This window comes from Nycticebus coucang, chromosome 18 (genome assembly GCF_027406575.1).
Source record: "Nycticebus coucang isolate mNycCou1 chromosome 18, mNycCou1.pri, whole genome shotgun sequence".
In the NCBI taxonomy this organism is placed as follows: domain Eukaryota; kingdom Metazoa; phylum Chordata; class Mammalia; order Primates; family Lorisidae; genus Nycticebus; species Nycticebus coucang.
This window is the reverse complement of record NC_069797.1, coordinates 21006031-21030139: the sequence shown is the minus strand read 5'-3', so window position 1 is coordinate 21030139 and position 24109 is coordinate 21006031. Positions and strand designations below refer to the sequence as shown.

General features: G+C 49.0%; 1 protein-coding gene across 2 annotated transcripts; it reads right to left on the bottom strand.

The window, feature by feature from the left end:
- Positions 1 to 274: 274 nt before the first annotated feature.
- On the bottom strand, positions 275 to 23584 carry LOC128570128 (hydroperoxide isomerase ALOXE3). Of its 2 annotated transcripts, XM_053569089.1 has the most exons (15): positions 23121 to 23584; positions 22340 to 22544; positions 20583 to 20664; positions 19209 to 19328; positions 18747 to 18869; positions 16418 to 16521; positions 15697 to 15869; positions 14760 to 14903; positions 14471 to 14674; positions 14291 to 14377; positions 13648 to 13817; positions 12987 to 13108; positions 6370 to 6470; positions 5636 to 5806; positions 275 to 745 (listed from the first exon to the last, which is right to left on the bottom strand). In XM_053569089.1, exons 1-15 carry the CDS (start codon positions 23265 to 23267, stop codon positions 566 to 568), a joined length of 2133 nt encoding a protein of 710 aa, XP_053425064.1. In that variant the 5' UTR covers positions 23268 to 23584; the 3' UTR covers positions 275 to 565. The 2 variants fall into 2 exon arrangements, with proteins under 2 accessions (XP_053425064.1, XP_053425065.1); XM_053569090.1 differs by lacking the exon at positions 5636 to 5806 and having other exon boundaries at positions 336 to 745; positions 23121 to 23443.
- Positions 23585 to 24109: the final 525 nt, after the last annotated feature.

The window sequence follows — 24109 nt, the reverse complement described above, 5'->3', positions numbered from 1 at the left end:
ATATACACAGGCTGTCCCTGAGAACTGTATTTAGAGGTCCAGGAAAGCTGGGCTGCTGAGGGCAAAAGAGACATGTCGGATCCAGGCATACAGCTGTGCTCAGTTTCCAGGCTCTTCCAAAGAAGGAAGCTGTGTTGGTTGGTTTTAGGGTTGAGTAAAAGGAAAGTAAAATACATGGTAGGAGATGGGGGAGGACTAGGAAAGGCTAGGAAGGAGAGCTTAGAAACCCAAGCTGGCATCCCGGGAGGTGGGGGGCCGGGGATAGATTTCCACAGGAGGCTGTGGCATGAGGCTGCCCAAAGCAGCCTTCTTCTTGGAAGGCCTATTGTGCATTTGACTTTAGTCAGTGGCTTTACACCCTGGACACTGCTGTGCTCATTCCTCACAGCTCTGGCCAAGTTCATATGATGTTGGAGCCATCTTGGCTGGAAAAGGTCTCTGCATATAGAGAATAAAGTTCAGGCTGACTGAGAACAGGAAGGATGGGAGGGTCTGGAGGATCCTGAGAAGATGGCCCTCCTCATGCTTGGATCTTCCTTTCTTTCAGGGTGGTATGAGGAGGGGCTTAGATGGAGACACTGTTCTCAATGAGGGGAGGGTCCAAGTAGGTGTAGGGCAGTGCCAGGCCCTGGTTCCGCTCTTGGATGCCCCTTGAGATCTGTGCCAGCTGCCTCTGGAAGGCAGCAATGCTCTGCCGTGGGGCCTCCTCCGTGAAGTGCTCATCTGGGTAGGTGCCCAGGGGTCTCTGGGGGGAAATCAGGTGAGAGGTCAGGAAGATATTCAAGATGGGATAGAAAATAATGAAGGCTCTCATGTGTGGACAAATAGTGTCAAGCTGGCATCTGAAACTTGACCCAGCTGCAGCTATTGTAAACATTCCTAATTTGGGAGTCAAACCAGGGCCACAAACAACTTTTCCCTGCAGTTTGACACAGAACAGCCCTCCAACACCCAAAGCCCACACAAGTGTAGATGACAGAATGTGACTGGGGAGCTAGCCATTCTAAATTCGGAGCTCCCTCTGCTGGTAATCCTCTGCTTGTTACTCTGACTGTTAAAGACTCAGTTCCTGCATCTGAAAGTAGAAAGATTGAACTAGAAAGTCTTTCAAGGTCCTTTCCAGTACTTGATCCACTGCCCAAAGAAGTAAAAGAACACAACCACACTCATCACACAACTGAAATCAGCATAAACAACCTTTAGCAAATATACCCAAGAAAACATCTATTACCCTCACGATTTCACAAAATTCAACTCCTAAAGACAACTAGCATCCTGGTTCTGAGGCATCTTTTCAATCACCACTATCATAACCATCACACTTTATTAGCATGGCCAACCACAGTCAAGAACTATTACAATGAACTTCAGTCAGGGCCAGTCTGTGTACAGGACTACCCCTCCCTCTATGGTCACATCACACAACCAGCTCACCGTGACAATGCATGGGCCCGGCTTCCTAGCCAGCACAACTTCCCATCTCATATAAACTTCATACACCATAACCGATAGATAATAATACTGTTTAAAAAATTATTTTTCTTCTTTTATTGCATTGATGAGGCCCTTCAGATCCATATTAAATAACAGCAATAATAGTGGACATTATTTTCTTATCTCTAATTTTAATGAGTAGACCTCTACTGTTTGACCATGAACAGTGTTTTCTTTTGTTTTCTGGATATACTTTTGTTATGTTTCCTTAAGAGAGTTTTGTTTTACACTGAGTTTTTTTATTAATAATGGATGTTCACTTTATCAAATGCTTTTTCAGCATATATTGAGATGATTATATGGTATGCTTCTTCATTGATGTAATGAATTATATTGCTAGATTTCATAAGGTCGAAACCAACCTTTCATTCCTTTCATTCCGTAAACTAGACTTTGTCATGGTGTATTATTGTTTTACTATTTACTAGTGGGCCTTTGCTGGCTGGTATATATTTAAGACTATTATAGCTGGCTGGGTACAGTAGCTCATGCCTATAATCCTAGCCCTCTGGGAGGCCGAGGTGGGTGGATAGCCTGAGCTCAGGAGTTCAAGACCAGTCTGAGCAAAGCGAGACACCCTCTCTACTAAAAGCAGAAAAACCTCCAGGTCATCATGGCAGGCGCCTATAGTCCCAGCTACTTGGGAGGCTGAGACTTGAGCGCAAGAGTTTGAGGTTGCTGTGAGCTGTGATGTCACAGTGCTCAATCCCAGGGTGACTGAGTGAGATACTCTATCAATAAATAAATAAATAAATAATAAAAGTAAATAAAACAGAAAAGCTGTCTGGGCATTATGGTGGGCACCTGTAGTCCCAGCTACTCCTGAGGCTGAGGCAAGAGGATATCTTGAGCCCAAGAGATTGAGCTTGGTATAAGCTATGATGCTGCCACAGCATTCTAACCTGGGTGTCAGAGCGAGACTCTGTCTCAAAAAATAAATAAACAACAACAACAAAAGATTATTATAGCTAAGTGGATCAAGTTTATAATTTCATTTACTTAATAACAGCTAACACTAAAGTAAGCACTTTACATTGACCATCACAACCACACAACATCCCTTAAGACAGATTCTCTTTTCATTCCCACTTTACAGATAAAGAAATTAAGGCTTAGAAAGGCCATGTTTAAGGTCATATGGATGGTAAGTGTGGATCTAGGACTAGAGTTCTCTCCATGAGCTTTCTCCACTCATTAAGAGTACTACCATTAGCCACGTGGTGGTAGCAGGGTCTGTACTCGAGCATAATGATTTGCAGAGCTTCAACCTTTTTCTAATGTTTTTAATCAGTATGAATGGCATAGGAATTACTTGTTCCTTGAAAGTTTAAAAGGATCAGATCTTTTACAACTTTTACATTGACAATATGGTTTTCATCTCTTATTGAGTTTTGGTCGTTTATGTTTTCCTAGAAAATTATTCATTTCAAGTAGATTTCTAAAACTTTAGGCAATATTTTACATAAAACTATAGGCAATATTTTCTTACAATTTTTAAAATGTTCTCTGTATTTGTGACCATATACCTTTCCCATTTCTAATGTCATATATTTACGTTCCTTCTTTTTTTCTTGATTTAGAATTGTCTAAAGCTTCTTTATTTTATTGATTTTTCAAACAATCAGTTTTATGTCTTATTTACCTAATTGACAACTAATTTCTAAAACTATAGTGCAGCCTTCAAAACAGCAAGACACAGAAATGTGACAGCTGGATCAAAGCCTACTTAATATCTACGTGATGCTGAGCAAGTTGCTTAGTCACTCTGAACCTCAGTTTTCTCCACTGTAAAATGGAACTACCATTTATTAAACATTTATATGTCAAGTATTTCATTTATTTCATTTTATTATCTTATTTTCTTTGGGGACAGGGTATTACTCTATTGCCCTGGGTAGACTGCAGTGGAATTATCACAGCTCACTGCAACCTCAAACTCCTCAGCTCAAGCATCCCTCCTTCTTTGGCCTCCCAGAGTGCTAGGATTACAGGTGTGAGACACTGCCCTCAGCCTGTACTAAGCATTTTAAATACAGCTACTTATGTGTGCTGTATTTTAAGATAGCATATGCAAAGTATCTGACTTAATGACTGAGACATGAGAGATCCTCAAGAAGGGACAGCTGCCTTTATTATTATTATAAATTTCCATGTCAACTCTTACTGGATTATGAGGAAAAGCTCCCACCCTTGTCCTCTTGCCTATTTATCATCTCAGGGACCAGAAAGGGGCAAGGCCCAGACATAAGTTCCTGCCATTCCCAGGAAACACCTGCAATCTTTTTAGCACCTACCAGAGTCAAACATAAGAAATGAGGATATTCACCTGCCAGAGAACTTGTGAGTAGGACAAGTCAGGCAGGAGGGTGACTGGTGGTGCAATGTGGAAATGGAAACAATGGGAATTGGTTGCTCACAGTGGCTCACCTGGCCTAAACTACAGACCTATTTCCTCCGTGTCCTCCTACCTCTAAAATTGCCCCTTTCATCCATTCACACAGCCACAGAGTGCCCTTGACAAAACAAATTTAACCATGCCACCTCAGGCTTAAAACTCTTAAAAGGCTCCCTATTCTTCTCTGAACAAATACTGTGCAGACAGAGCCCTACCCACGACTCCACCCTGCTATTTGCATGCTTTAAACCCTTTGTGATGCCAAGGACACACCAGGAAAATCTTGTCTTTACTCCTTGGCCCTCTGCTTCCCCCTGCCTAGAAACTAAGCCTCCTTTGCCTGTCAAACCCCTACTTGTCTCACAGGCTTCAGCTTTTTGTTTTGTTTTGTTTTAGACAGAGTCTTTCTATGTCACCCTCGGTAGAGTGATGTGTCATCATAGCTCATGGCAACCTCAAACTCTTGGACTTAAGCTTAAGAATCTCACTCTTGCTCGGGCTGGTCTCAAACCTGTGAGCTCAGGCAATCCACCTGCCTCAGCCTCCCAAGTAGCTGGGACTACAGGCACCCACCACAACGCTTGGTCATGTTTTTGTTGCAGTTGTCATTGTTGTTATAGCTGTCCCGGGCCAGGTTCAAACCTGCCACTCTCAGTGTATGTGGCTGATGCCATAACCGCTATGCTACGGGCACCGAGCCAACAGGCTTCAGCTTAAATGTCACTTCCTCTAAGAAGCCTTCCTGGGTTCTCCCAGACCTGGTAAGGTTGCACAGGGCCCTGTCCTTACCTCTATCACTGGACTGTAAGCTCATGAGGCTAAGGTTCCTAGCTGGCACACCATGGGTGTGGAACGGAGGAATTATTATTATTATTTTTTTGAGACAAAGTCTCACTGTGTCACCCTCTGTAGAGTGCTGTAGCATCACAGCTCACAGCAACCTCAAAGTCTTGGTTTTAAGCGACTCTCTTGCCTCAGTCTCCCAAGTAGCTGGGACTACAGGCGCCCGCCACAATACCTGGCTGTTTTTTAGAGACAGTGTCTCACTCTTGCTCAGGCTGGTCTCAAACCTGTGAGCTCAGGCAATCTACCCACCTCAGCCTCCCAAGTGCTCGGATTACATGTGTGAGCCATTGTGCCCGGCCGGAGGAATTAATATATAAGTAATTCCTATCACACTGGAGTGCCTTTTTTCATTTATCTATATGTCTCCTCAACTAGGCCACAGGCTTCTTTTTTTTTTTTTTTTTTTTTGCAGTTTTTGGCTGGGGCTGGGTTTGAACCCACCACCTCTAGTATATGGGGCTGGCACCCTACTCCTTTGAGCCACAGGCACTGCCCAGCCACAGGCTTCTTGAAGGAAGGAAGGTCTCATTCAACTTTATGTGCCTGGTGCACAGTGCTATGCCAACACATGGAAACTACTCAAAAAATGTTTGTTGAATGTTTGGATGAATGGATGAGTAGCTGGTGGGTGAATGGTTGATGAATGGATGAATGGTTGGATGAATGGATGGATAGACTGGTAAATTTATTAATTGGATGGAAATAGTGACCCAGCCATTAAACTAGTATTTGCTTCAACAAATATCTTTTGGGATCAATTATCATTTCCTGAAGAAAGCAGCTCGGCAGCAGGCATAGATCTCAGAAGTCAGTCCTCAAGATCCTTGGAACAGCCACCATTATCTCCACTGCCCAGGCCCTGAAAAACCCTGTCCCTCCAAAATCCCCCTCCACACACACCTGGTCCTTGGGTTCTTGGCTGACCAGCCAGAAGAGGAGAAGGTTGTTACAGGTGATGTTCACTTCAGGGAGGGTATCTAGGTAGCTCTTCAGAGTGGTGGTCCCCTTAGTCTGGGGTGGGGGCTGCCTCATGGATGATGGAGCGTTGGGCATCCAGGCCCCAAAGTCATGCTGTGAAGACCCCCATCCCACTGCATCAGTGGCCACGGGGGAGGACCAATCCCGTCTTTATAATCCCTGCTCCTCCTTCCACCGTCCCAGGTCTTGTGGTTGGGAAATGAAGGGATTGTGGAAAGGAGGAGGGGGTAGAGGGTGGAAAGTCCCAGAAGTGGGGCAGGAGCCCAGCTCATTCCTTGTCACTCCCCACCCAGTGTTCCAGGACTGGGTGGAGTGAGTCACCTGGGAAGGAGGAGGACTCAGAGTGCAGGTAATTCTAGACAAGGGCCTGGGGCTGGCACGCCACACACAGCAACCTGATAATCCACTTTGCTGGGTTCTAACCATGACAGGAGCCCCTAAGTTCTACTACCAAGGTAACATCAATGTGAGTTGCCATATTAACCCTAACCCCACCCGGCACCACCCAAGGCCAGCCCTTCACTCCACCCACTGGCCACTCCAACCCCAAGCCCAACCACAAACCCATGCCAACCCTGACCCACCCAAGCTGTCAACCTGAGCTCAAGCCTGCTGCTGAGGCCCGGTGTCCCCAAGCCTACCCTCTGCAGCCTCACCTGCCCACTGTTGACAGCAGCGTGCTGGGCGGAGCAGTTGAAGATGATTGCAGTGAGGAACTTCACCAGCTCTCCTGGGGTGCACAGCCGGCTTGGGAAGCCTGGGTGTGGGGAGGAAGAAAAGAGCTAGGGACAGCTCAGGGCTGGTGCTTACCACAGGGGGAAAGTGAAGAAGTAAGGGCTGAACATTTGGCCACCACTGTTTTAAGACTAAGATTAGGGTTGGGCTGAAGCTAGGGATGGACATCACTAAGGTCTATGGTCTCTCAAGGGGCTTAGGATAGGAAGTGGGAGCTGGCATCAGGTCAGAAAACACCTGAGGCCATGAGCAGGGTCCATGATGGAGCCAAGTTCAAGCCATGTGGGAGGAAGAAAAGAGCTAGGGACAGCTCAGTGCTGGTGCTCACCACGGGGGGAAAGTGAGAAAGTAAGGGCTGAACATTTGGCCACCACTGTCTTAAGACTAAGATTAGGGTTGGGCTGAAGCTAGGGATGGACATCACTAAGGTCTATGGTCTCTCAAGGGAGTTAGGATAGGAAGTGGGAGCTGGCATCGGGTCAGAAAACACCCAAGACCATGAGCAGGGGCCATGAGTAGGGTCCATGATGGAGCCAAGTTCAAGCCACGTGCCACACTGTCTCTCCCTGACCTCCAAAGACACTCCAATCTGCAGCCCATATTAGCACTTAAAGATTTCATTCTACCCAATTCACCAAGATTCGTCTGTTCCAAGCACCCAGTAGCAGACCATCCCCCACTGGGCTAAGCAGCAGAGACAGAGGACCACAAAGTGTGTTACTCAAAAGCCTGCAGTAGTGGAAGCAGAAGGAAGCACCCAAGACCAGAGTTTGGCTCTTTGAAAAGAGGGAAAGTAGGGCAGAAATGGGCACCAGGGCTGGAGGACAGGAAGGGGCCTGGCTGAGTTTAAGGATGGGTGAGCTTTGAATGGGAGAAAGGGAGAGAGGAAAGCAAGCTTTCTCTGGCTGGAGGCAGAAAAGCTCCCAGGCTCAGCCCTCAGTCTTCGTCCCTCTAATCACATCCAAGCCCATGACTTTAACCACCTCCCACTTACTGACGACTCTCAAATCCTCATCTCTGGCTGTGCCTGGCTCTAGACTCAGCAATGGGCATGCATCTGAGGCAGCCGACCTGACATCTCCAACCTGAGTGTCCTCAAGGCACCTCAAACTGAGTATCTGCAAGACCAAATGGTCCACTCTCCACCCACTCGCTCCCCAGGCCCATCCCTTCCACTGTGGTTCAACTTCAGTACTCTTTATCCAGGCCCAAATCCACGCACTCTTCCTCTTTTCATCATATTCCACACGCATCAGCATGGGAAGACTTCCAGAAGCCCGTATGTCCTCGTCTCTCCTTACCATCTCATCCTCCACCACCACCCAGTCTCCATCATCCCCCAGTGGATGAATCCTGTGGTTCTCACCCTTGTCCCTTATGGCCTGCTCTTCACAAGAAAGCAAGAGTGATCCCTTAAGGTTATAAATCAGATTATGTCATCCTTCACTAAAACCCTCGAAGGGCTTCTCATCTCACCTTACCGTGGCCCCACTTGACCTGGCACCTGCTCCTTCTCTAAATTCATTATCTGGATTTTTCTCCCTGCCATTTACTCCACTACAGCCACGCAGGTTGTCCTCGTATTCCTTAAATACGCTCAGACCTCAGGGCCTGTGCATGTCCTACACCCCCACCTGCTCCCTTACCCCAGTTATCCACAGAACTGGCTTCCTCACTTCCTTCAGGTCCCTACACAAGCATCAGCTCCTCAGAGAGGCCTTCCCTGACCAGCTTCTGAAACAACCTCCCTGCCCTGATGTGCGATAGCCCTGATGCTGTTTTGTTACTCTTCTGAGCATTCATAAACACCTGACATATTTGTTTGTTGATTATCTGTATCCCCACCAAAAGAATTCTGAGCTCCATGAAGGCCAGGACTTTTGTCTGTCTTGTTCACTGCTAAGCCCCAGCACCTAAAACAATACCTAGTAAATACTAAGAGCCCAGTAATTATGAATTCAATGAAGCAAATGCAGGAGAGGCTAAGAAGCCAGAGGGGGAAGGCATAGGGCATAAGCAAAATGAGGGGACAGGGAGGAGACCTAACTGGAGGTGAGACTGCAGGGCCATGCAGTTTCTGGGCAGTATTTCAGAGGATTAGCAGGGCAGCAGCTCTCCAGGCTTGGTGGACAAGCAACAAGAGTTTGGGAGGAGTGGGTCTGGTTATGAAGCAGCTGCCATGGAGGAGCACTGTGAGGAAGACTGAGACTAGGGTGGTGACAATGGAAAATAATGGGGACAACAGGGATTAGCCACCCAACTGGATATAGGAAGACAGAGAAGGGAACATGAGTCAAAGACGGCTCATGGAGTCAGACTGACTGGAGAGGCTGATGCAACAGAACAGACAGAGAGGGTGGGAAGAAGGACCAGGAATCTGCCTGGGAATATGTGGGAATTATCTGAATGTTGATTGTGGTTGATTGTTTAACCTTGGAGGCTGGGAATAAAAAAGTAAAGCAGGAGTCAGACTATCTATGGAAATTTGTTTGTATTATATATTGTTTATTTTTTTCCCTTGGAATATGAAAGCTGAAGTCAGACTGACTGAGGTTAATGAGTGTGTTTTGCTATTAAATACTATATATGGGTGGCTCACGCCTGTAATCCTAGCACTCTGGGAGGCTGAGGCAGGTGGATTGCCTGAGCTCACAGGTTGGAGACCAGCCTGAGAAAGAGCAAGATCCTTTCTCTAAAAATAGCCAGGCATTGTGGCCGGCGCCTATAGTCCCAGCTACTCGGGAGGCTGAAACAAGAGAATCACTTGAACCCAAGAATTTGAGGTTGCTGTGAGCTACAATGCACTCTACCAAGGGCGACAATGTGAGACTCTGTCTCAAATAAATAAATAAATAATAAATACTATATATAAATTTAGAGTTAGCTTCTGCCAGTTAGAAGAGCTGCTGTCAATCAGAACAATGTTCTGATGTATTAAAACAGAGACAAGTTGAATAAATTAGGAGAAGTGAATCAATGTGAACCAACAGTAATTAGATCCACCTCTGGATCTTTTTTTTTTTTTTTTTTTGTGGTTTTTGGCCGGGTCTGGGTTTGAACCCGCCACCTCCGGCATATGGGACCAGTGCCCTACTCCTTGAGCCACAGGCACCACCCAACCACCTCTGGATCTTAAATAGGAAACAAACACCCTCAAATATGAAACAGCTGCCGGAGGGAAGAAGCTCAGGAATGTTCATGATTAACAGTAGGCTTGCCAAACACAGGGAAGGGTCACCCTTTAAAAAATCCGAAACCAATCTGGCTGTCACTACCTTAACCCAGAAACCACTCTTGGTTCACTAATAGTGAGATAGCCTGGTATTATGTGCATCCCAATATGATGCAAAGCAGAGGACACAGAATCACCTGAGAAATATTCTTGCCAAAAATGTTTAACTTTCAGATATTACTTCTGGTTTACAAAAAACACGTGATATAGAGGAACCAAATAAATGACATCATGAGGAAGGAATTATTATTATTATTATTTTTGAGACAGAGTCTCACTTTGTCTCCCTTGGTAGAGTATCACAGCATCATAGCTCACAGCAACCTCCAACTCTTGGGCTTAAGTGATTCTCTTGCCTCAGCCTCCCAAGTGGCTTGGACTACAGGTGCCCACTGTAGCACCTGGCTATTTTTTGGTTGTAGTTGTCATTGTTGTTCGGCAGGTCAGGGCTGGATTACCTGCCAGCTTCAGTGTATGTGGCTGGCACCCTAGCCCCTGAACTACAGGCGCTGAGCCCGAGGAAAGAATTAGATAAAGTCAGAAGGGGAGATATTCTGCAGAACAAGTAGGCTAGGCTCCTCAATATATCTGTATCATGTGATTTTCAGAAACCAGAGACTTTCAAGTTCTAAACTGAAAAAAATGCACCATGTAGTCCTTGATTAGCTCCTGAATCAATCGGATCAGCTGGGGAGAAATGGGACAAGTGGAGAAATTTGAATATGGACTAGATATGAAGGTAACATTGGAGATTATTGTCAGTTTTGATCAGTGTGACAACATTGTTTGTGTAGAAAAATGTCCATTTTTAAGATGCATATTGATGAGGTGAAATATGATGACTAATTTACTTTAAAAAGCTTCAGCAATAAGCAAAGGCAACAGGTTAATCAAATATTGCAAAATGCTTACAATTATTGAATCTGGTAGTGGGTGTTCATTTCACTATACTCTATACCTTCTGTACATTTGAAAATTTTTGGTTAAGGGTGGTGCCTGTGGCTCAGTCGGTAAGGTTCCGGCCCCATATACTGAGGGTGGCGGGTTCAAACCCGGCCCTGGCCAAACTGCAACTAAAAAATAGCCGGGCGTTGTGGACCTGTAGTCCCAGCTACTCGGGAGGCTGAGGCAAGAGAATCGCTTAAGCCCAGGAGTTGGAGGTTGCTGTGAGCTGTGTGAAGCCACGGCACTCTATTGAGGGCCATAAAGTGAGACTCTGTCTCTACAAAAAAAAAAAAAAAAAGAAAATTTTTGGTTAAAATGAAAAGCTTCCAAGTCTATTACAGGTAGAGTTGTGATAGCAGCTCATTCTATTTAGAGGTGACCTAAGACCATCTAGGTCTCCCCAGACAGGATGTCCTCTGGGTGGCTTCCAGAAGCGCTAAGTCAGCTGAAAGCTATATCCCTGCTGAGAGAAAGCTCAGGCCAGGGCTGGGCTGGGAGAACTGGATGAGGGACATCTGAGCCACTTTGAGCTCTTCCTTTTCTTCCACTTCACCCAGATATATAGGTCTCTTCTATATTTTTGAGTGCCTGGAATACATACTATATTTTACACTGTATAATACAGTGGTACTAGATAAGTAAGCAATGAAGAATAGCAATAGGGTATGTGATCTGAGCAAGGCCAGACATCATTCTATAGAGGGGTGACATACAGTTTTCATGTATTAATCTTAAGGATGACAATGAGATACCAAAAAGAAAAGTCCTTCAAGGAATGGATGTTTGGGGAATTTCCAAGCCTGGGAATCAGCTACAGAGGAGAAACGGGGGTGGGGGGAGGCTAATTCCATTAGGTAAGGGTAGAGAGAGGAGTCAGAGATCCAGGACTAGCCAGCAGCTGAGAGGTGGGAGATGGCCTGGAGTCAGGAAGAAGTGGGAAGGTCAAAAGAACATATCCTCCCTGGAGCTAAGGGAAGACTTTCTCAGCACTCTGGGAGACCAAGGCAAGTGGATTGCTTGAGCTCAGGAGTTCGAGACCAGCCTGACCAAGAGGGAAACCCTGTCTCTACTAAACAGAAAAACTAGTCAGGTGTAGTGACAGGCGCGTGTAGTCCCAGCTACTCAGAAGGCTGAGGCAAGAGAATTGCTCAAGCCCAGGAGTTTGAGGTTACTGTGAGCTATGACAATGACGGAGTTTGAGGTTGCTGTGGGTTATAACACCATGGCACTCTGCCCAGGATAATAGAGTGAGACTCTGCCTCAAAAAAAAAGGCCGGGCATGGTGACTCATGCCTATAATCCCAGCACTCTGGGATGCCATGGCAGGCAGATTGCCTGAGCTCATAGGTTTGAGACCAGCCCTAGCTAGAGTGAGACCCCCATCTCTAAAAATAGCCAGGCATTGTGGTGGGTGCTTATAGTCCCAGGTACTTGGAAGGCTGAGGCAAGAGAAGTGCTTGAGCCCAAGAGTTTAAGGTTATAGTGAGCTATGACACCGTGGCACTCTACCCAGGGTAACAAAGTGAGACTCTGAAGAAAGAAAGAAAGAAAGAAAGAGAGAGAGAGAGAGAGAGAGAGAGAGAGAGAGAGAGAGAGAGAGAGAGAGAGAGAAGAAAGAAAGAAAGAAAGAAAGAAAGAAAGAAAGAAAGAAAGAAAGAAAGAAAGAAAGAAAGAGAGAGAGAAGGGTGGTCTGAGCCATTTGCTGAGCACTGAAGTTAAGAGGAGGCCTGAGAGAAGGGCAATGGTGTTAGTGGCCTCAGAGGTCTTTCAGGCAGTGTCAGAGACGGAGAGTTAAGGTTAGATGACAAGCAATGAGAACTCAGGTAGTAGAAAGACCAACCCACTCCACGATTTGCAGCCAAAGGAAATGAAGAGAGGTGAGTGGCTTGAAGGGCCACCTCGCAGAACAGGCATGAGAGGGTATGAGAGAAAGTGCCAGAATCTTTTGAAGTCAGAGATAACTCCTACTGCATAGAAAGCCCTGCAAGCTGAAGTGAATAGATGGACTCTCATAAAGGTGAAGGGACAAGAATGGCACCATGCAGTGGTTGAAAGCAAGGGCTTTTTTTTTTTTGCAGTTTTTGGCCGGAGCTGGGTTTGAACCCACCACCTCCAGCATATGGGGCATAGGCTGGCACCCTACTCCTTTGAGCCACAGGCGCCACCCGACAGCAAGGGCTTTGGAGACAGTGAGAGCTGGCTCTGAATCCTGCCTCAGCCACCTACCCTGTGCCTCCTTCCTCATCTGCTAAGTGGGGACAATAATATATGTACTTCAAAGGCTGGTCAATAAATAAGAACTGTTGGGTGCAAGGAGACAGGATGAGAGCTAGTAAGGAAGGTGGGATGGAGGGAAGATACCTGAGCTCTCCCGGCTCAGAAACGCCTGAGTAAAAATCTCGCCGACCCAGGCCTGCAGCTCTAAATCCTGCTGCACCACAGCCTCGCTGGGATAATAGTAGCCCACGATTTCTGAGACAAAGCTGCAAGAAAGAGATGCTGGTGCCACTAGGGTAACCTTGGGCTCAGGCCTTGCCAGAAAACCAAGGCCCACTGCCACTCAGGCAGGGGGAGGCAGACCACCAGAGTCCACTGAGCATCCACAGGGGTTCAGTGGGGACCCCCAGACCCAGTCCCACTACTCCCCCCACCTCCCTCCTGACTCATCACCCAAGAGAAAAGGAAGATCTGCCTACCTGAAGCCCCCTACCCGGCCTATTCATAGCTGGTGCACCAGCTCTGGTACTTTGACTCCTCTGGACATCCTCTCATTCTCTTCCTCCACTACATCCACACACCCCAGCCCCTCTCAAGACTGCGCAGCTACATGCCATTTCACAGGGGACCTCAGACCAAATTCATCCTTGAGAATTCTCTATGTTGGAGTGGGAGAGCACCTGGAATCCCCAGCCCCAAGTGCCCCAGCCCCAAGCGACCCAGCCCACACCACCACAGGGGCCCACATGCCCCAAGCCCAGGAGGCCCTGTGGAGCTGGAGAGGCTGCAGGGTCCTGGCCCACACCTCTCAATGGCCGCCCAGATCTTCAGGCCGTCGTCTCGGTAGTGGTAGTTGGGGATGGCCAGGACACCGCGGGCCCGCAGACTGTCCGGGAGGCAGAAATTGGTGTAGGTGAAGTGGGCCAGACCCGTGCTCATGAGGTAGAGGAGGCCTTGCCTCCCGATGGACGTGACCTGAGGACACAGCACAACTCGGCTCCGGGGCTGGCCCAACCCCAACCCAGCTTCTGAGGACAAGGTGAGACTAGTGACTCGGCCCAGGGAGGGGCTTATTCGGTTAATCAAGCAGGGCAAGGCCAGTGACCAAACACTATGGGGGCCTACCTGACGCGAGCCGCGCAGGTTGCGGCCCTGTTAACGTTTACAGGAGGAGATTCTTAGATACTGGGCAATTAAAAGAATGAACTGAAAGCCGGAGAGGGCGCGAGCCTGACTGGGCACTGGAATAGCGCTGGGGCTGGGGATGCCTGGCCTGCGGAACTATGGCCGGAGGGGGTGAAACCCAAGGGTGGGACAGGGGGCGGGGATAAGGTTTGTGGGCGGGACAAATAGGAAACTGACGGGGAAGGGCGGGGCGTGTGGACAGTGTGTGGGCGTAGAACAGGGCTGGTGGGCGGGGCCTCAGGGACCCAGCAGGGAGGCCTCACCTTGTCCACCAGGCCTTCAGGGTTGAGCAGCGTGGCCCTTGCTATGGTGTTCACCTGCAGGGTGTAGCGAGTGTGGGGAAGCAGGAGCTGCAAGCAGAGCGAGGTCACGTGAGCCGAAGGTCAGGGAAGAAGAAAGCCCAGGCCTCGCTCCCTTTGGTCCCGGCCCGGGGTTGCACAGACCTTGTAGATAGGATGACAGAGGGGCAGCTGACGCAACGTGGCCATGGCGAAGGCCTCGCACAGCAAGTGTGTGCACAGAAAGTGCGTGTTGTTCTCGTGTACCAGGAACTCAGAGTTGCGCACCCAAGTCTTGGCCAGCAGCCAGTCCCATTCGGAGTCAGTGGGCAGAAAGATGGGGCTGTCGGGCCCAGGCGTCTGGCTGAGCTGCATCCAGGAATAATGGGGAAGGGTGGTCAAGACTGTGTTCCCTGACGGCCCCCCACCTCCGACGCCCCGCCCCCAGGCTCACCTGGATAGCCAAGGGCACCAGCGCCCCCTGGGGGTTGAGCCATAACAGGCAGAGCGGGGCAGTCACATACTGGGGGCGACCATTTAGGCAATGCGTTGGGGCCTCTGCCAGGATCCAGTAGTCTGCTAGGAAGATGTTCCCCCTCTGGAGAAGGTGCACAGAGGCTTAGAGTGCCGTCTCGACCTGCGCTCCGCTTCCGTCTCCATTCTCTGCTCACTTCTACCCCAGAGAGGAGCTAAAGTCCCGAGTTCGGGCCTCTGAAATTCCTCATGCCTGTACTAATGGCCAACATTGGGTACCCCACCCTTCCCAGAATGTCCGGAATGAGGTCCAGCTGAGTCCCTCCTTGTGCAACCTCTCACCTGGCCTCCTCCCACCCCTCATTCCCGTCCTTCCTACTCGCTTAGGCGGAATCCCCTTGGGAGAGCTGACCTGCCGTATCCGACAACAGCAAAATCAACATAACAATGAGAATTAACCAACCTTGTCTCTGGCCTTCTGGAGAATGCCTGAGGGCTTGGCTGCCCAGAGAGCCCGAGTCGTCAGCCACCTCCCACACCCTCAGAGTTCCTCTTCCACTTGATTGTCCCTACTATATTTGATGGCCCTGTACAGGCCTGTCTAAAAGCAGCCTTCTTTGAATCCTCAGCACATAGAACCTTGGAGGTCCCAGGGCCTTCTCCAAACTGTCCCTGTGATTGATTGCCCTGCTCAATCACACCCCTCTACCAGGCCCCATCTCAGACCTCAAATCCTTCCAAACCCCTACTGGCCCTCATCCTTAAACAGTACAGGACCAGGGCTGCCCAGAGGAGGAGGCCCACAGGCGTGCCACAAGCCAGGTCATTCCCCCTAACCCTCCATGCATATCCCTTGTCCATCATGGCAACTCACCTACCTCCCACCTATCAGGACCACTGCTACAGTCCTCACCCACCTCTAGCTCTGTCTGCAGGCTGGTGCCTGGTCCCAGCAGGGGAGCCACCATGTCATGGGTGACTGGCAGTTTGCTGGGCAAGCTGGAGAGGCAATGGAGCATGACAGGATTGACGCCATTCAGGAACTGGTACCCAAAGAAGTGGTCTTCACACCAGTGCTCTGTAACATACTCTAGGGGGCAAAAGATGGTACCTGATGGTCTGAAAACTACTTCCCTAGGTCCTGGTCCTCCCAAGCCCTTTGTTTATCACTATTAGGTATTCCTCCCAGGAAAGCTATGAGGTAGATATAATTATGTCTTCAGTTTAATAACACACAGAGGGTCAGAGAGATGGAATGACTTGCTTCCTTGAATGGCAGAACAGGGATTCAAACCCAAGCCTTTCTGGTCCCAAAGCTTGGAATCCATGGTGGTAGGAGTAGGAGAAGAGAGTCATGTGCCCCTGATTAGAATCAGGACCCTTTATATAACCCTGACCCTCTTCCAGGCAAGCAGAGTGTCTCTCTGTCCTCACTCCCTTATTCTCCCCTCCCAACAGGAAATGTCTGAGTTCCTGAGGGAAACTGGGAGATGCCACCAGGAAAATCAGGAGCCCCTCCCACTTGAATCCAGCAGTCCTCCTAGGGGACTAGGAGCAGGCCCTTGTCCAGGAAGGGTAGAAAAGGATCTGAGCATAGGGTAAGGTGAATGATAGGTCTATCTGCCTGGTTCTGCACACCTGTAGTAAAGGTCTTGTGGCACCAGAAGATGTTCTGAATGTCATCCAGCTTCTTCCAGGAGCCCTTGCGGTCTAGCAGCCCTCGAAGCTTCATGCCTAAGGACCTGGGGGTAGGGGAGGAGGAGGGAAAAGTGAGGGTGGGGTCTGCTGGGGGCCACTGTGCCCTCAGACTGGAGGGTCAGTCCTCAGAGGAGAGGTGCTTAACAATCCACATAGGAGAAAAAGTCTAATGCCCAGTTGAGGCTCTGTGCCTGGGGGAAGCATGGATCAAATGTAACTGTTCCTCGGAGATATAATCGCACATGTGGGAAAAGGTGATGCACATGGCCCTATAGTGCAGACAAGTCTTCCTCACTGGTGCTTTGACCTGCTTACTCCAAGCTTCCATCTTGTCATATTCTCCTCAGCTTGCAGGACAAAGCCTCAACTGCTGAGACTGGCTAGCCCATGGAGCTCCCTACCAGTTGGTTTCTACCAGCCTTTTGAGGGTTTTCTCCCACCTTGGGCACTAGACAAGGCCAACCGAGACTGCTCACCAAACATAACCAGAGACATACTTCGTACACCTGACTGGTAGAATTGGGGTTGGCATGCGGAAAGATATACACTTTTCATTTTGTGGATGTCTATACTGTTTGAATTTTTACAGTGAACATTATTATTGTTGTTAAAAGTAGGGTCTTGCTCTGTTGCCCAAGCTGGAGTACAAGTGGTACCATCATTGCTTTCTGTAACCTTGAACTGTTGGACTTGAGCAATGCTCCTGCCTCAGCCTCCTAGGTAGCTAGAACTACATACAGCTGCACGCACCTAGCTAACTTTTAAATAATTTTTTAAATGTACATACAGCTGCATGCAACTAGCTAACTTTTAAATAATTTTTTTTTTTTTTTTTTTTGGAGACAGTGTCTTGATATGTTGTCTAGGCTAGTCTCAACCTCCTGGCTTCAAAGGATCCTCCTGCCTTAGCCTCCTAGAGTGCTAGGAGTACAGCCATGAGCCCCTATGCCTGGCCTATTATTATTATTTTAAGCAGGGGGTTCTGGCAATGTTGCCCAGGAAGGAATGCAGTGACTATTCACAGGTGTGGTGATAATAGCTTGCTGCAGCCTGGAACTCCTGGGCTCGTTCCTTTCCCCTCAGCCTTCTGAGTAGCTGCATCTATGGGCATGTGCCATCATGCCTGGAAGCATTATTATTATTTTTTTTTTTGTAGAGACAGATTCTCACTTTACCACCCTTGGTAGAGTGCCATGATGTCACAGGACTCACAGCAACCTCCAGCTCTTGGGCTTTCGTGATTCTCTTGCCTCAGCCTCCCGAGCAGCTGGGACTACAGGTGCCCGCCACAACGCCCGGCTATTTTTTGGTTGCAGTTCAGCCGGGGCTGGGTTTGAACCCGCCACCCTCGGTATATGGGGCCAGCGCCCTACTCACTGAGCCACAGGTGCCGCCCCTGGAAGCATTATTTTATAATAAGGAAAAAAATGCTTGAAATTAAATTGGCTTTCCCCCATTACCAGGGTTTCATCTAAGCTGTTTCTCCTAGAGCCATCTCCTACATCTTTACCTACTATCTGTTCTTCTAAGCACCTCTCTGAAGCAAATTCTTTTTTTTTTTTTTTTTTTTGTAGAGACAGAGTCTCACTTTATGGCTCTCAGTAGAGTGCCGTGGCCTCACACAGCTCACAGCAACCTCCAACTCTTGTGCTGAAGCGATTCTCTTGCCTCAGCCTCCCGAGTAGCTGGGACTACAGGCGCCCGCCACAACGCCCGGCTATTTTTTGGTTGCAGTTTGGCCGGGGCCGGGTTTGAACCCGCCACCCTCGGTATATGGGGCCGGCGCCTTACCGACTGAGCCACAGGCGCCGCCCAGAAGCAAATTCTTTTGTGAAGCATTGCTTGATCTCCCCCAAACACATGTCTTGGATCTCCCACCAAATACTCATCATTCCTTGCATTCCATTGTAAACTCAGGGGCTCATAAAAGCACTTACTAGGTGGGCTGAATCAAAGGAAAGGAAATGGAACTTAAAACAATTAGCTCTGTAGGAAGTGTAAAGATGCTGATATGCCCTGAAGAGTGTGGGTACCAGGGCAGGGCAAGGAGGCATTAATGATCTGACAGGTCCAGGGACAATGTCAATAAGTGCTTGCTCAGGGATGGGGGACTATGTCAGCAGGGAGGGACTAGGGTCAGGAAGGAGAGGGGGCGCTGGGAGCACGGAGGGGGGATGGGGTCAGGGATAGGGCTGAGGGCAGAAAGGTGCACTGGGCATCAAGGGGCAGGAGTACATGAGTGGGAGTGCAGGGAGGGCGGTGTCCTCACGCAGGGATGGCATTGAAGAGTAGCGAGGTTGTCTTGGTGACTGAGTAGCGAATATTGGGCTCCATGTGCAGCAGGGAAGGGATATCAATCTTCATGGGAAAGCCAGGCAGGTACTTATTGCCACTGCTGAGGGTGGGGAGAATAGGAAAGGAATCAGTCAGTTGTCCCTAATGTCCACTCCTCTTAGTACTTCACCTCTGTCCTACCCTCAACGTCCCCAGGTCTCCCTTCTCTCCTGGCTCCTCCTCTGCCCGCTCTGCTCCTGACCTGAAACAACGTCCCCACTCTTATCCTCTCTGCCAGATCCCTGGGGCCATCCTGGTCCACTCTGCTTCTGACTCTTGAGTAAAACTGCACTTATTCCAAACCCTGACTCCTCTTTCCAGGCTGCTGAGGCCCCATCTTCCCCCCAAATCCTTCACTTCATTCCCCTCCCTCTCCCTCCCAAGCCTTGGTCTTCACCTATTACTCTGGTCCACATGAGGTGGCATCTTGGTTAAGGAAAACTTCTTGTCTGATTCCATCTCCTGAAAGCTGCTGACATCCACCATGCGGGGGAAACCAGGAGCATAAATCTTCCAGCTTCCAAGGGAAAGAGGTCAGAGTTGGCAGGTTAAGCTTGGGATGAACAAAAATCTTAGGGGTTTTTTGTGTTTTTTTTTGAGACAGAGTCCCACTCTGTTGCCCTGGGGTGGGAGTGCCATGGTATCAGCCTAGTTCACAGCAACCTCAAACTCCTGGGTTCAAGCAATCCTCCTGTCTTAGCTTCCTGAGTAGCTGAAACTATAGGCATGCACCACAATGCCCTGCTAATTTTCCTTTTTTTTTTTTTTTTTTGCAGTTTTTGGTGGGGGCCGAGTTTGAACCCACCACCTCCAGTATATGGGGCCTGCGCCCTACTCCTTTGAGCCACAGGCACTGCCCCTAATTTTTCTATTTTTTAGTAGAGGTGAGGTCTCACTCATGGTCAGGTTGGTTTCAAACTCCTGAGTTCAGGCAATGCACCCACTTTGGCCTTCCAGTGCTAGGATTATAGTCATGAGCCACCATGCCCAGCCAGAAGTCTTAGCTTTTAAAGACATGACTTCAGATGAAAACTCCAGAAACCATTCACTTTCTGGATAGGAGACAAAGCATTGGAATTTGCTCCATGAGAACATTGGGCTTCATATCACAGGTAGAATTTGACGATGACGTTAATGCCCGCACTGGTTTAGAGATGGGTTTGTGTGGAGATTCAGATCATGGCAGGTTTGGGAGTGAGTCTGACAATGGACTCAGATTGGTAAATACTAGGGTCTTTTCTGGTATTGGGATCTGGATTACTTCAGAGAATGTTGGGAGTTGGGTATGAATTCACTGATGGTATTGGGACAATTGTTAATACTGTTACTTTGGGTTCAGATTCAGGGTCATTGTCAAAGTGGAGTTAGATTTTTTTTTTTGAGACAGAGTTTCACTATGTTGCCCTCGGTAGAGTGCCATGGCATCACAGCTCACAGCAACCTCAAACTCTTGGGCTTAAGCGATTCTCTTGCCTCAGCCTCCCAAGCAACTGGGACTACAGGCACCCGCCACACACCTGGCTATTTTTTTCTTTTTTTTTGGTTGTAATTGTCATTGTTTGGCAGGGCCAGGCTGGGTTTGATCCCACCAGCTCCAGTGTATGTGGCTGGCGCCCTAGCCACTGAGCTACAGGCGCTGAGCCAAAGTAGAATGGAGAATCCTCACTGGTGTTGGACTCCCAAGGTTGGAACTGAGGTTAGAGTTAGGAACAATCTGATGGAGGCTGAGGTTGAAATAAAGGTGGGGGAAGAAGTCAGAGGCCACCCTCACCAGTAGCATTCTTGTCGGGCCTGGAGCTCCCGTTTCCTGTGATCCAGGAGGAGGGGAAGGTAATCTTGACAAATGATTCTTGCTGTGGAGAATGAAAATTACTCTTGATATAAGCTTCTTTTCAAACAATACCTTTTGCAAACCTTACCTTAACCCCACAACCCTTCAGCCCAATCCCCCAGCCGCATCCATGTTAACACATGAAGGCACCCCCACGTTCTTTGTATTTCATCAGTAGAAAGTATCTGAGACAAACTGACCTCCAAATTATAACACTCTTTCTGAAGTTTTTTTTTTGAGACAGAATTATTTTGTTGCCCTCGGTAGAGTGCCATAACATCATAGCTCACAGCAACCTCAAACTCTTGGGCTCAAGTTATCTTCTTGCCTCAGCTGCCCAAGTAGCCTGGACTACAGGTGCCTGCCACATGCCTAGCTATTTTATTTTATTATTATTATTTTTTTTTGGCTGGGGCTGGGTTTGAACCCGCCACCTCCGGCATATGGGACCGGCGCCCTACTCCTTGAGCCACAGGCGCCGCCCGCTATTTTATTTTTTTTATATTGAGACACAGTCTCATTTTTGTTGCCATTGGTAGAGTGCAATGGCATCATAGCTCACAGCAACCTCAAACTCTTGGGCTCAAGCAATTCTCTTGCCTCAGCCTCCCAAGTAGCTGGGACTACAGGTGCCCGCCACAACAAACAGCTATTTTTTTTTTTTTTTTTAGAGGTGGGATCTTGCTCTGGCTCAGGCTGGTCTTGAACTCGTGAGCTCAGGCAATCCACCTGCCTCAACCTCCCAGAGTGCTAGGATCACAGGCATGAGCCACCTTGCTGGCCTATTTTTTTTTTTTTTTTTAAGAGACAAGGTCTCACTCTAGTTCAGGCTGAGCTCAGGTGATCCACCCACCTCAGCCACAACTAGCCCTTAATTTTTTGCATGTTTGTCTCCTTTCCAGCCTATACACGCATTGAGGACACAAGTCATGTTGTATTCATTTTCTGTATTCCCATGTCTAGCATGCTGCCCGGTACCATGCACATAAGATGCACTTGATAAATGACTGATGAACAAATATATTTTGTGATGCTATCTATCAACATGTCATGGTAATGGATGGGAGTGTATAGTGCGGTCTATGATGAGCTCACTGTGGGCTGTGGAGTAGCGTTCACTGACCTCACCTTGACTTGGAATATTCTTCTCTCAAGCCTAAGAATCATCTCAACACTCAGAGCTGCCCTAGTGTTGCCTCTGTATCAGGGAGCTCTGGAGGTAGAAGGCACTCAAGCCCAGCATTCTTGAAAGGCCTCAGATATTCTCTAACAGTACCTCACAGAGACTTCATCTGTACTGGAAAAGCAAGTAGTAGGGGACAGGGCCTCTCCAGCTACATTCTCTCAACATTTAGGGCTTCTTCACCAATTGAAGTCTAATAACTCAGCTGCTAGGTTAATTCCTCCCTGGGCTCCAGAGGAATTCACTCTGGGGAAAGGCAGAGGGAGGTGTGGAAAGCAAATTGCCATGAGTGAGAGAGAAGAGTGCATGTCTTCCTCAGTGTGTGTGTCTAGTGACTATGTATCTCCCTTGCATTTCAGGCCTTGAGAGGCTTGCTTTTTTTCAAAAAGCATGTCCTGGGAGCCCAGAGTTCCCCACCCCAATTCTAGTCCCTACACCCTAGGCTGTGATACTCTAACCTCCAACCCCAAAAGATGCCTTCTGCAGAATAGTTTAGCCCTTGCCTCTGGCCCACCTGTTCCTGGCCTCAGCTCCATTGTGCAATAGCCTTCAATCCATTGATAGCAGGGGAAGTGGGAAACAGTGCCATCCGGGGCAGTGACACAGATGCTGCTGCAGTACCAGGAGTCCTTGCGGAAGAAAGCGTAGCGCTCCTTGTGCACACGCAACAGCAAGAGCTCACCTAACTCTGCTGAGCAGCGTACCTTGTATTTCTGTACCTGAGGGGTCAAAGGTAGCAAGCAGGTGAGAGGCAGAGAACTGCCAAGGCCATCCTTGTCCCCTTGAAATGTGCGTCTACACCCGTGCCTATTTGGGTATATAAACTTGAGTTGCTGCTAACCCATAGGGTGCCTCTGTATTAGAATTTTAAAAAGGCAACCTTCATTCAGCTAGAAGCAGGCACCCCACACAGTGTGAGCAGAGTGGGCACTAGTTGATTTCACTAGCCTCCTTGGCCACTGAGAACCTTTGTAGGCCATCAGCAAACAATCCTTGGGACTGAGGAAGGCAGGCAGATCCCCTCCAGAGAAGAGGGAACCCAGGCTTCAAAGGCCATCATCAAGTATGCGAGCAGGTGGGAAGCCAGAAGACGTCTCCCATCTCCATGCTCAGTACTTTCTCCTCTCCAGAGTTTATCATCCTCAGGAAAGACCCTGACCGCAACAGGGGTGGTCATGAGGTCAGAGCCATCATCCTGATTTGACGAGTCCAGGAGGAGTGATCTTCCTTTCCATTAGGGTGCCTTACAAGCCCTGCCCCTCAGGGGTCATGCTTCCTCTCTCCTTTGTACTCACCGATCCCGGGGTGAAGTCTCTGCCAATTCGATCCAGCCGCTGCTTGGGGCTTTCACCACATGTGCCCACAAGCGTGACAGAGATGTTGTCCAGTGTGCCGGCCATCAGGTAGGGGCCAGTAGTCACACACAGGCGATACACTGCCATAATGGAAGGGAAGGAGGGCTGCCCCCCAGCAAAGCTGGCCACAGCAGCAGCCGGCCTGGAGGAGGTGAGCGGCAGGTCCGGCGAGATGGACTTCTGGGGGGGGCAGGGATTTAGGTTCAGGAGGGGCCTGAGGAGGGGCTCAGCTCTCTCCGAATGCTCCTGGGCTCTCTCCTGGTGCTCCTGGGCTCTGAAGCTCCTCGCTGGAGGCTCGAGCTCCCTTTCTCCGCCCACAGCTTGCACCCTAATACTTATTTGTGTGACTCTAGCACAGCCGGTCCCTCTGGCTGGCTCGCCCAGATGGATATCAGGAGTCTTGGGACCCACTGGAAGGGAGGGACCAGATGTTGAGATGGAGACCGGGGGGAGGTGACGCCTGTGTGATTGGAACATTGCCTTCACCTGGTCACAGGCTCTTGGGCTCTTGTCCGCCCACTTCCCAACTTCTCTCAAGACCCTTTTCTCTTCTCTCCTAGCTAGACCAGAGCTCGAGGTACCTGCATTCCCACACATGAATCATCCATGTGAATCACTACACACAGGTGAGCCGCACTTGGCCACAAATCTCACAGCCGCACGCAGCTGAATCGCACACGCATTCCAGGAGTCGGGAGGTAATCAGAAACACTTTCTTATCATTACACCCAGGCCCGACCCTATCTGTCCCCAGCCTTTGGCACATCTCTCGCTTGGAATAGGGGCGGCCAGGAAACCGAAGTAGAGTCCTGGCTCACAGCGTCTGAAGGCCCCATGTGGCATTCTTTCCACTCCAGGCCCGCCCTGGGCCTGCGGGATGGCAGGAGGTGGCACAGGTGCCAGAAGTGTCCCGGGATCTGGGCCACGGG

What these genes read in the sequence shown, in the direction of transcription:
- LOC128570128 (XM_053569089.1), bottom strand. Translation starts at nt 23,267, where the DNA reads ATGGCAGTGTATCGCCTGTGTGTGACTACTGGCCCCTACCTGATGGCC. An exon ending in CTCTTCAATGCCATCCCTGC is followed by an intron (nt 16,522 to 18,746) that starts GTGAGGACACCG and finishes CCCTACCCCCAG; the next exon opens with GTCCTTAGGCATGAAGCTTC. An exon ending in CCACAAGACCTTTACTACAG is followed by an intron (nt 15,870 to 16,417) that starts GTGTGCAGAACC and finishes TTTGCCCCCTAG; the next exon opens with AGTATGTTACAGAGCACTGG.